The sequence below is a fragment of the Phlebotomus papatasi genome, chromosome 3 (assembly GCF_024763615.1).
Source record: "Phlebotomus papatasi isolate M1 chromosome 3, Ppap_2.1, whole genome shotgun sequence".
Taxonomy (NCBI): Eukaryota; Metazoa; Arthropoda; class Insecta; order Diptera; family Psychodidae; genus Phlebotomus; species Phlebotomus papatasi.
This window is the reverse complement of record NC_077224.1, coordinates 18,742,855-18,754,568: the sequence shown is the minus strand read 5'-3', so window position 1 is coordinate 18,754,568 and position 11,714 is coordinate 18,742,855. Positions and strand designations below refer to the sequence as shown.

Sequence of the window (11,714 nt, the reverse complement as noted above, 5' to 3'; positions counted from 1 at the left end):
CAAAGCTAAATGAGTTTTGATTCTAGTATCAAATTTTCTCTGTTATATCGCGACAAAATCGACGTACGCTCACAATTAAAAAGAGAAAATTAAATTCACATTTTTTTAATGAACCACCATTACATATACTTTTTAAACTGTAACTTGTCACATTCCTTCATTTTCTACTGAAATCCAAGCGAAATTGATCAAGTTTTATCCGACTCGAGACTCACATTTGGGAAGATATTTTTCCATCCGACTATCGATGAGTGAGATGCCTCTGAATATCGTGACATTTTTTTTTCACAAGACCACCTCGCAAAATTCTTTCAAATATTTCACTATATAAATTTTCAAAATAAAAAATCATATTTCCACAACACTCCAGAGACTCGAGCAAAGCTTATTAGACACAATGTTTTATTTTCCAGGAAGAAATGTTTTTTGTTTTTCAAGCGTATTTCACCTATTCTCCACATATTTCTTGTCGGCACTGTATTTTATTAAACCAAAAGACACTTCACTACCTGTAGAGGCTTCTGCCCACAATTTTAACTATAATTTCATTGAGAAAACTCTCGAAAACAATCACAACTTTGCGAATTAATTGCACTGTGAATTGTTTTGTCTGTCATTTGACAGCACTGGAAGCCACTGAAAATTTTCTAGAGTGACGGTACTCTCTCTCTCTCTCAAGACACGGCAGCTCTTAGTTGATCTGTTTTAGAAAACAGCTCTTGATTCTAAGCACGACATGTTTAGGTTGATTCGGGTCTTAAAATATTCTTACAGACAAGAGCTGTATTTTAGCAAGTCCCATACAAAGTTAGAACTGCCTTTTTCTGAGTGTAAAATAATTCTTACAACACCATTGAAGAAAAAATGAATACAGCTCCAGTGTCATGTATACCAGTGTCAAACAAGATGTCTAAGGTGAAGAAAATCCTCTCGGAGGCTCGTGAAATTCAAAATCGAGAGATTGATTTGGTGGATCTCAATATATCCACCCTTGAAGAATGTCCCAGCCTACGTAAGTTGCTACTTTTGGAATTTATTCCTTTTTTGGTAGTGGTTTTTCCTTTCAACTTTTCAAATTCAATCTGCCAAAACACGCCCATTTCCACTTGACAGATGCCCAGAAAAATGGGATTTTCCCACACAATTAGCCCTCTAAAAACCTTTTTCACTTTTAGTGAGCATGGGGTATATCACGAGATTGACACTGAGCCACAATAAAATCCGGGAATTGCCTCCTGGTCTGGCTAATCTCACAAATCTCGAGATCCTCAATCTCTCCAACAATCATCTGAAGGAACTGCCAGTGTCCATATCTTCAATGCCAAAATTGAGAATTCTCAATGTCTCAATCAACCGTTTGGACACGCTTCCCAGAGGTTTTGGCGCCTTTCCTGTCATCGAAGTTCTGGATTTGTCGTACAACAATCTTAATGAGAATACCCTTCCTGGGAACTTCTTTATGATGGAGACTCTAAGGGCATTGTATCTCGGTGACAATGACTTTGAGTATCTCCCGAAGGAAGTTGGACAGCTCAAAAACCTCCAAATTGTGAGTTTTCCCCCCAAAAAATATAATATAAGCTTGATTCAGCTTATTATAGGTGAGATTCTTCTAAACACTTGAAAAACCCGGGGAAAAATCGATTAAGAGGGCCAAAAAGTGAATTTTGAGTTGTTTTTACTTTCGCAGGACTTTCATGAGGACATAGGATGATCCCCGAGGATCAGTCTGAGTCTATTTGTGGCTAAAGGTGTATAAATCTATCTTCCTGGAAGAATTTTCATATTTTCTCGCAATTTTTGCGTTAATTTTAGTTAAAATTGCGATTTATTGCTGATTTCGGGTGTAAAATATGGGTTTTAGCGCCCTCTACAAAAAAGAAGTCATGCAAAAAGAAGTTATGCAAAAGAAGTCATCATAATCGGTTTATTACAGATTAAGATATTTGAGGTTATGTGTTGGAAAAAATGGTTTTTATGTAATAGCGCCCATAAAGTCAGTTTGACGAACTTGAAATGTTCTAAAAAGATCAAGTATTTCGCAAGACCTTTCATTTGGGCATAAAATGATCAAAAACGGTCGGGTAGATCCTGTGATATGCTTCGAAATACATTAGAAATTACTACAGTCATCGAAGACCATGAATTGGCTTTTCAAAGTCGATTTAAGAATCTTAATTGACAATTAATGGGATAAAATTTTGTTTTAATAATCTGTATTAACGTTTTGAAGGAAAGTGGTATAAACAGTGATCACTTAAGAGAGCAAGTAAAAAAAGGTAGAGACGAAAATAGACCAATTTTAAATAAAGTCCAAAAATCAAATTCGGCAGATCGGCACTTTTTTGCTAAGAGATAACAGATCGGCACAATTTGGCCAGAGATCGGCAGATTGGCATGCGATCGGCATGAGATCGCCAAAGTGGCACTATTTTTGAAAGAAATCGACAGATTGGCACTCAAATGAACCGGTGACACAGTTATCTACCTTTTGAGAATCTTTACCAATTTGCTTTGCATAACTTGAATTAGGTCTGATTTTTGTTGAAAAAGACTTGCCGTCCTCTTCTTTAATGCCATTTTACACAATCCTTCACGATATTTTAAATATTCGGCTAACTTTATATTTATATTTATATTTTATCAAAAACGTCAAAGTAACGTAAGATTATCATAATTCTACTTACGGTAATCTTCGGTACTTACGGTAATACGTCTAGTATGTTTTTTTGTATAGAAGACTAACCTTATTACGAATAGGTTATCCCCTACTTTGTCTCATTTCATTTCTTGGGAAAAACAGTATTTTTTATATTAACTTTTTGTTTTGTTTTAAAACTCTTAAATTAAGAGTAAATGTTTTAAAAGTATTTTACTATTTTTTAATTAATTATACTTCTCTTATTTAGGATTTATAGTATTTCACAAGACCTTTCATTTGCTCCATCGTTGGTAAAATTCTTCCAATTCAATCAGGACTTATAGCTATTTTACGAGAAAAACGTAAAAAATGCTCGTTTAAGGTTAGTTTCAAGATGCGTCGCTCTTAGGTCGTTAGCGCTAAAGTTCATTCGCTAAATTTGGATACAATCTACCAAGGTTTAGAAGAATCTCGCATAATCCCTTCGAGAAGATCCTAATAAATTCTATTTCAGCTTGGACTTCGCGATAACGATCTCTTGGAACTCCCACGAGAGATTGGGGAGCTGACACGGCTGAGGGAGCTTCATATTCAAAACAATCGCTTAACACTCTTGCCTCCGGAAATTGCCAAATTGGATTTGTTGGGCAATAAATCTGTGTTGAAGATGGAAGAAAATCCATGGGCTACGCATATTAATGAACAATATCTCTTGGGGATAAGTCACGTTCTCGATTACATTAAATCCGAGGCGTACAGAATGTATGACATGAAATTTAATTTATTAAAAAAAATTACCTTCTTGAAGATTAAAATTCCTTTCCAGACTTTACAATCGCCATGCGGCAGCTGGAAGGAGTGGATTGACCATCCCACCGAAAGCTGACAAAAGCAAGAAAGCCTCCCGAGCAAGATCCTAAGTCCCATTGCCTTAAAATAAAACCAAAATCGGAAATACTTAAACTTACGTATTAATTAGCCGGAATAACGAGAAAATGCAATAATCCCGATTTTTGGCTTTAAAAAGAAACGAGTGCCTAATTAGTGACAGAAAATCCCGAAAAAATAAGCGAAGATCAACGTTCGGGTATCTTCGGGAACGATCGTGTGTCATCTAAAACGTCAAATTCAAATTTTGAATGGATAACGAAAAATCCGACACTGCTTCTGTGTATTAATTTATAATTTTTTTACTAAAATATTAATTTTAATGTATTATTTACTAAAAAAAAAGATTTTGTGAATAAAAACAAACTGTTTAATGCGTAGTTTTATTGAAGTTAGGAAAGGAATAAAAAAAAACCTTCCAAAGACTGCGTCTGGGTAATCATAATTTACCAGAATTAGACGTTTGCGATGGATGTACAGGAGATGAGAAAATTACAAGTTGTCTTGGACGTTGCCCTGTAATTTGTGAGTCGTGGAAAATTCTTAAGAAATTTTCTTCTGCCAATGACTCTTGAATCTCATATTGGATATTTATGGATGTCTGTTGAATAGCAAAATTTCACTAGGAAACTGTTTAAAGACGTCTGGAAATTAATGATAATCATCTAGGGCTTCTATGGAAGTTCGAATAGGAAGGCGCAGTTTATTTTATTTTTATTGGTGCTTGGGAAAAAAGTGCTCTTGGAATAGAATTATTGAGAAAAAAAATAGTGAGAAAATACTCATTCATTTTTGGAATACAAGGACTTCTTTGTCAAGGACTTGTAGCGAAAAAATACGTCATTTCTTGTTGCTTTGTAGCTTCTGCTTTAGAAATAATAATCAGTTCATAATCTGGTATAATCCCTTGAGTCACGGATTCCAAGACCTTTCCAACAAACCTAAACTTGTTCCAAACGGTTAAGAAATACGCTTTCTACAGTCCTTTTATTTTTCGATCTTGAAAAAATACACGTTACTATAAGTGTTCTCAATCCTAAAATCGAAAATTGAAAAAAATGCTGGGTCATAAGAAAAAGGAAAAAACGGAAATATGGTAATAATGCATACATTTAAATTTGTTTTGAAAATAATTTAGATAAGCTTAACGGGCTTAACACGAATCCATTTTCAGCTTGAGGATTTTATGAAAAGTTTTCAGGAATTGTGTCGAAGATTTGTACTTAAAGGCTTATTTATATGAGAAAATTTTTATTTCGAAATCCCTCTTTCGAAATAAAAATCTACCATTGAGCTTTACTTTGCTTCTTTCTTCTAGAAAATACAAATTCCTCTGATAAGTGTCAAGTTCGAAAAATATTCATCGTTAAAAATTTTCGAAGCCGCGAACTTTGAAAATCTGTACCTAAAAAAGGGTTTCGTTTTTTTGAAGGATTTACACTTCCTTCCCAAACGTGTATGATGTGAAACAATTCTTGTCAAAACTTTGCAATATTTAGAAATTAAAGGAAGAGAATAAATGGTCAGTAAAAAGTTAAAAGTGGTCAGCAAATAATTCGTGAGTAAAAATATTCAATTTTGTCAGTAAAAAGTAATATTTTGTCAGCAAAAAAGTAAAATTTGGTCAGTAAAAAGTTAAAAACTTCGAATCGATCAGTGGAAATATTCGAGTTTATCAGTAAAAAATTAAAAATTAGCAGAAAAAAATAAGAAGTGGTCAGTAAAAAATTAAAATTGATCAGTATAAATATTCGAATTGATCAGTAAAAAATTTAAAAATTATCAGCAAAAAATTAAAATTGAGCAGTAAAAAATAAAATTTTGTCAGTAAAAAATTAAAGTTCGCAGTAAAAAAAATTAAGTGGTCCATAAAAAAATAAAAAGTGGGCAGCAAAGAAAATAAAATGTGGTCAGTAAAAAATAAAAAGTGGTCAGTAAAAAATAAAATGTGGCCAGTAAAAGTTTTTGTTTTACTGCTTATTTTTTTGTTTTTACTGATCATTTCGAATTTGTTGCTGGCCAAATTTGACTTTTTACTGCTCGTTTATTGAATACTGAAATTTAATAGTGTAAAAAATCTACTTGAATTCCAATTATAGCACAGATACCCTTAAGAAGGTTATACCCTTACCTTTTTTGTGCTAACAGCGCTGACAGCCGAAATTTGAAAAATTCGAAGATCTGTTTCAAAAGACAAACAAGAGACACTGATTTCTTTTGATATTACTGAAGGTGGATCATCTATGTTCTTGTTCGAATTTTGAAATCTCTGGATTGTCAACATGACGTTACTTGGATGCGTTTGCTGTGTTCATTTCTCTACTGTTGGATTAAAAATCTAAGCAAGGAGATGTGTAACGGGTGTAAACGCAAGTAAATTTTGATTCTCCAATAGTGTCTTGGATAAAAGGTAAATGGAACTCTATTTGCACAACAAGTCGTTGATGTTCGAAGAATTCAAATTCAATTTCGAATTTTCATACTAAATTTTCGAACAAGGTGGGGAAAATTTGTCAAATATCACACTAAAAGGCTCTCAAGAGAGATACTCAGTGATTATGGAGTGATTAAACAATGAGACAAGAACAGTAAACGCTGTACTGTTTTTTTCCTCACAACAATGTGAAGACCGACACATTTTGACACTTGAGCACTTCGAAATTCGAACAGGATGTACATCAGCCACCTTGCGGAATCATCAAGAAGTAAGAAAGTCTCTTTTTTTGCTTTTCAATTCAAATAGATTTTCGAATTTTTCAAGATCTACTTGTGGATGGTAAGAGTGTGTTCTAGGCTTTCTAATTTTAGTCAAGACACCCTTGGGGAAGTGATACCAGAGGTGGAGAAAATTTATTTCGGAAACGAACCACTAGGAGAGATTTCCCGAGACTCACTTACACTCAGAAAAATAAATCGAGTAAGACTTACTCGAATCGATGTTGAACTAAATCTTTTTGTGAAGAATTTCGGTCCGATGGGGTGTAGCAAGAATTGACGGAAACACTAGACCTTTCTTGACTTTCGCAATTTTATTCTTTACGACGTTTCGAGGATGAATGTTCTCTTCAACAGGTATCGAATTTTTGTTGGGAAAATCACGTACAGGCGGGAAATGGTTACACTTTTTTGGACTTGAATCACAGATTGTACTTTTAAGTTCACCATTCGACTGATCGACACAGAAGTTTCTCAGAAGTATAACCACTTCTGGAGAGAGAACGGAAAGAGGTATCGACAAGCGGTTTTCGGCAAAGGTTAAATGTCGATGGGCGGCTAGAAGTAGGTGATGTCAGATCCACCCCCAACCCCTCCTTCCGCCATTTTAAAACATCACCAAATTTTGTTTTCTCAATAATTCAGCCCCTATGGCATGGATCGATCTCAAATTCTAGTATGTTATTCTTTACCTCCAAAATTCAACTCACAATCGAATTTTCCGGCATACCGAGTTGCAAGCACCCCGAGTTGCACGCATATCGAGGTCTCCTGTAAAGAATCTCAGCTACCATAAGCTTATCTGGGCTTCTCACTAGTCATTTTGAGTTAAAATAACTTTCAAATCCCAAAATGGGTAGATTTTGCAATTTTATGTTTTTTTTTTATTTTATCATTTTCTTTATTAATATTTTCTTGACTTCAAGTTCCCTATGTTCCGAGCGAAATATTACGTATGATGCACGCACATGTATTCATAAAACACTGTTAGGCTTGTTCATGTATTCATAAATCTTGTTTATGTTCCATGTGAACTTTGTCACACGAAAATCTTCTTGACTGAAGTATATTCATCAAACGAAAACACTTAAGCATACAGGGTAAGTGTGCTAAATGGTGCCAAATTTCGGCATAGTTGCATGCAAGCGTCAAGGCCTCAAATTTGAAATGTAATACAGATTAATTTTTTTTGTTACTTCTTTTATAGGGAGTGTTTCTTGGACCCTTATAGACAGTTTATCGTCTTTATTTTCTCTAAAATTATTCTTAATACATTTTAAAATGAATAAAAATGTAGACATAGTATTGGTGGCCTATTCCGACCACCGTCATTCTCATAGTTCCTTGCCCTTCCGGAATTTTTCCAATGCAATTTTCAGATTATCTTGCTCGTCGAAGCTATATTTTTTGATATTTTTTTTACATTGCAATAGAATCTCTATGCAAAAACTAAAAATTCGTGGAAATTTGAGTAACAAAAAATGTGGCCGGAATTGCAAGCTGGCCGGAATTTGATACATTTACCCTACTTAAATTGAGATGAAATTTTACATCGAAAAAGAGTAATATTTACATCGATTATCCGACGAATTATTTCAACTCGCACGAAGAGTTGTTTCAACTCTACAGTTTTTTTCTTAGTGTATGTGTAAACACTGAAATGTGGATTTTAAAATATCTCCGTTTAACTGAGCTTTTAGATAAATTATAATCAAGGGGTAACTCATACCAATTTTTTCCGGCAAGAATTTCTGGTTTCTCGGATTTCTCGATGCAAAAATTGGGTTTCTCAGTCAGATTTCGTGAAGCGTTTCTCGGACAATTGGCAAGGGTTTCTCAATATGAATTGCCCCTTGATTCTAATGGCGAATTCGAGAGCAAGACGCCCTCACAATCAAGGCTTTAAGGAAGTAGACTTTAAGGAAAATCTTGATTGATTTAGAGGATATGAACATTATTATTAAGGAAAATGCTGGACACAAAAAATACTGTAATAAAGTCTACCTGTCTAACGGCACTCGGAAAGCTTTACAAATCTACAAAAAAAAAATGTTACAATGAGGTCTTTCACCGTTTGCAATGTAAGAATGGGTTGATTCATTTAAGGTACTAGAGCAAGAAATAGCCCAAAAGAGAAGGAGTCAACTCCTCCGGCAGTCAGGCAAAAAGTTTGCAATGTTTGCAAACTTTCACTCTCTCTTGGATATTCGTTGGTAATGCAACAACCTAATGTAGGTCGTTAATTGACTTTTAATCTCTGAACTCTACTCCCTTGATCGATTATCTTCCAAAATTAACACGCTCCGCATTTTTTGATCCACTTTGTGGGGGATGTCCCAGAAAAATTTCGCCAGAGTTTATGCTAAAAATGATTTTGATGGAAGGGAACTTTTGTAAAAAGCTCGTGCTTCAACTGGCATCGCAATTTCCTTTTGAAAAAGCAATTGCACTGGTACTCGTGGCTTTCTCGTACGATTGCCGTAACAAATTTTTGCTTGGGCTTGGGAGAATGTTTTGTGCCGATAGTCTCGGAGTGAGCCTAGAGGCAGTGTTATATGGAATGATTTGGAAGTTATCTCATGAAACGAATTGCTTAGGAGAGTAATCGCTGTTGGTGCTTCGCACTGGCCCGTGGAGTTTCAGTTGGTGAATGAGTCTCGTTCCGTGTGGATGTTTCTTTTGTGTCTCGGTCGGAGGTGTTTTTTCTTTCTTTTAATGTTTTAAAATCGTTCAGCACTTTCTTGGAGGTTTTTGGAAGAATTTTTGGGTTATTGAGGGTGTCCTTCGGTGTTTTTTTTTTGTGCGCGGAAGAAATTTGTTGCTTAGGCCTTTTGATCCAATTCTGTTTTGGGTTGAAAATCTATTAAATTTCTCAAGTTACAAAATCAACTTTTGAGGCGGGAAAAAAAGGTCACCATGAGCGTTTCTTGGGGATATACAGCAACGAATGGTAAGGTGTCTCTTTTTTTTTTTACTTAGTCTCACTAAGTCGGGTTGTCGTGTGGTCTTGTGCTTTATACGAAAGTCACTTTTGACCTCAGAATGGCCTGAATTTTAAACTCGTGCCTAATGATGTTATTCGAAAATTTAAAGTGACAAGAACATGTGCAAAAAAAACGGGGAGGGTTCTATTGGATTTTCCATGTTTCACGTTTTTTCGGCTGTTTAAACTTCCAAAAAGTATATAATCATTTATTTCCCATTAATCGCGTTGTGTACGCTTCCATAATTCTGCCCCCATCCTCCTGCCCCAGAGTCACAAAGAATCACGTGCACTAAAAGTCTGACGAAGGCACAATTCTCCAGTTTTTCGAGTGCACTTTATTTACTCTTTTCCACAACATCACTCGAACATTGAACTTTCTCTTTCTCTGCGTGCAATTTTTAATGATTTTCCCCCATTCCCCCAATTTACAGTAAAATCAACTCACTCTGTGAGCACACCAAATGAAAAACCCATTTTACTTGATAAGAAATCATTCCATTGCAATTTCCTATCACTTTTCTGATTAATGCCACATTAAATCACCATTGCACATTGTTAGAATGAAAAACTGCGACTCTTTACGTTATCACAGAAAAAAATGGCGCTATTCTAAACTTGTGCTTTTACTTATGTATCTGGGCAAATGAGAAAAGTACCACAGAAATGTGCATAAAATCAATGTCAAGTCATTTTTTTCTCAATACACATCAATGAGCAGTTTTTAATGCAGCCCCACAGTCTGTATTGGCGGTTTATTGTGCCATGATCTGCACTTGTTGGAAAATACACGATCAAGGCTCTTTGCATCAATTGTACAATGTTCTCGAGCATTTACTTACAGTCACGTGCAAAAGAGTTTACTCAATCTGCTGCAAAAAAAGACTCTTTCTAGACAGTTTTTTTGGAGGCCGGAATGAGTAACTGAAACATATAATTTCAATTAAAATTGTATTCGTCATTGGCTAGATGATTAATACAAACAAAAGACACTGAGAAAAATATTTAAGTTTTTTAGTTAAGACACAAACCTCATTAGAAGTTACTGGTTTCAGACAGCTCAGCGGTATGGCTTAAATTTTCTGATTCATTAAATTCCGAAAACTGATAAAATTGATCGTTATTAAAGATTTTGAGACCTTAGGAAACTGGGATAATCCTCTAGTCTAGACCGTTGTAGAGTCCGAAAACAGTAACGATTTTAGCAAGAAAGTTTTACGTTCGTACAGCTCGTGCACATCGCTCCTTGGAAATTACAAGGGTCCAACTCACTTTTTGGCGATTTTGAGGTTTTAATGCAATCAGACAGAGAATTTAATAAAATTTCAGATGATATAAATCATTAAATTTCGTAATTACAAAAGTTTTTCAATTTTTTTACTCTTTATGATTGCTTGCGCGGTTTTGTTTGAAGTCAAGGGGCACAAAATAGATTTATCGTTCAAATTTTTGTGAAACAAGGAACTAACTCAAGCAAGTTGATCCCGTGTCATTTTAATTTCATGAAAATTTGCGCATCATTTAGAATGACAAAGAGCTAACTTCTAAAAAAATCATATTTTGAAAGGTAAAAATATGTATATTTCAATGTTTATAATGATGCTCATACAAATAGAAAAGAATTAAGTTGTTTTTATTAACATACTTAATTCAGATAACTATTTATACAAAGTTGAATCTTTCATGCTCTCTCCTGAAAAATGGCTCAGATTGAGTTGGCCCTTGTAATTTTCAAGGAGCGACATGTAAGTTTATTTTTGCATTAAAAATACTAAATAGGGCTAAACAATCCTTTGGAGTCATTACATTTCGAAATTAGTAGATTTTATTACAGTTAATTAACCAAGCCTGATGTTGTAAAAAATAGAATGTTTTTTATTCAAAGTCTCTGGATACTTTTACTGATTTTTTTAAAGTTCTGATTAGTTTGTAATTTTCCTGAATTAAAACTATTAACAATTAGGGGGAAGTGGGTCTATTTTGAGCTCTAGTAATACATATATGTGATTTTTTGGCATATTTCTTACTTTGCTCTAGTTAAGTTTATTTCAACTAAGACACCTACCTGGCTTTTGATGACATTAAAGTTGAAAAGAAATATACGATCTTGTCAAAGAAAACAAAAAAAATATGAACTGAAAGCATTGTTTTAAGAAGCGGGAGAATATGTTTTATTCAATGTTACAGAGATGTTATAATTTATTCACTGCTTTAACTTATTTTAATTCGATTTTAAACAGCGAATACACCAACCTTTTCAGCGAAATTGGTTGAACTTCTTTTAGAAGTTACTGGGTTTCAGTCAGAATGAGTGAATACCCAGTCTTCAGTTTTCATCTGAGATTGGTAAAATTCCTGCCTCCATTCGGATTTGAACTGAGAACATTTCGCTATCTAGGCGACTGCTCTACACTGAGAGAAATCCGAAAAAGTTAAAATAACATTCCGGAAATGTTAATTTTACCCTGCATTATTTTTCCGAAATCG

General features: G+C 34.5%; 2 protein-coding genes across 2 annotated transcripts in view; both read left to right on the top strand.

Annotated features, from left to right (window-relative positions):
• The first annotated feature begins 677 nt into the window (after positions 1 to 677).
• Positions 678 to 3,903, top strand: LOC129806817 (ras suppressor protein 1-like). The gene is made up of 4 exons (XM_055855594.1): positions 678 to 1,012; positions 1,176 to 1,549; positions 3,156 to 3,403; positions 3,468 to 3,903. Exons 1-4 carry the CDS (start codon positions 865 to 867, stop codon positions 3,559 to 3,561), a joined length of 864 nt encoding a protein of 287 aa, XP_055711569.1. The 5' UTR covers positions 678 to 864; the 3' UTR covers positions 3,562 to 3,903.
• Positions 3,904 to 8,749: 4,846 nt separating this feature from the next.
• LOC129806819 (carbonic anhydrase 13) overlaps positions 8,750 to 11,714 on the top strand; it is a 28,456-nt gene continuing 25,491 nt past the window's right edge. The window contains exon 1 of the mRNA XM_055855595.1: positions 8,750 to 9,194. Coding sequence (XP_055711570.1) covers positions 9,161 to 9,194 — 34 coding nt within the window. The 5' untranslated portion in view covers positions 8,750 to 9,160. The remainder of the gene's footprint in view (positions 9,195 to 11,714) is intronic.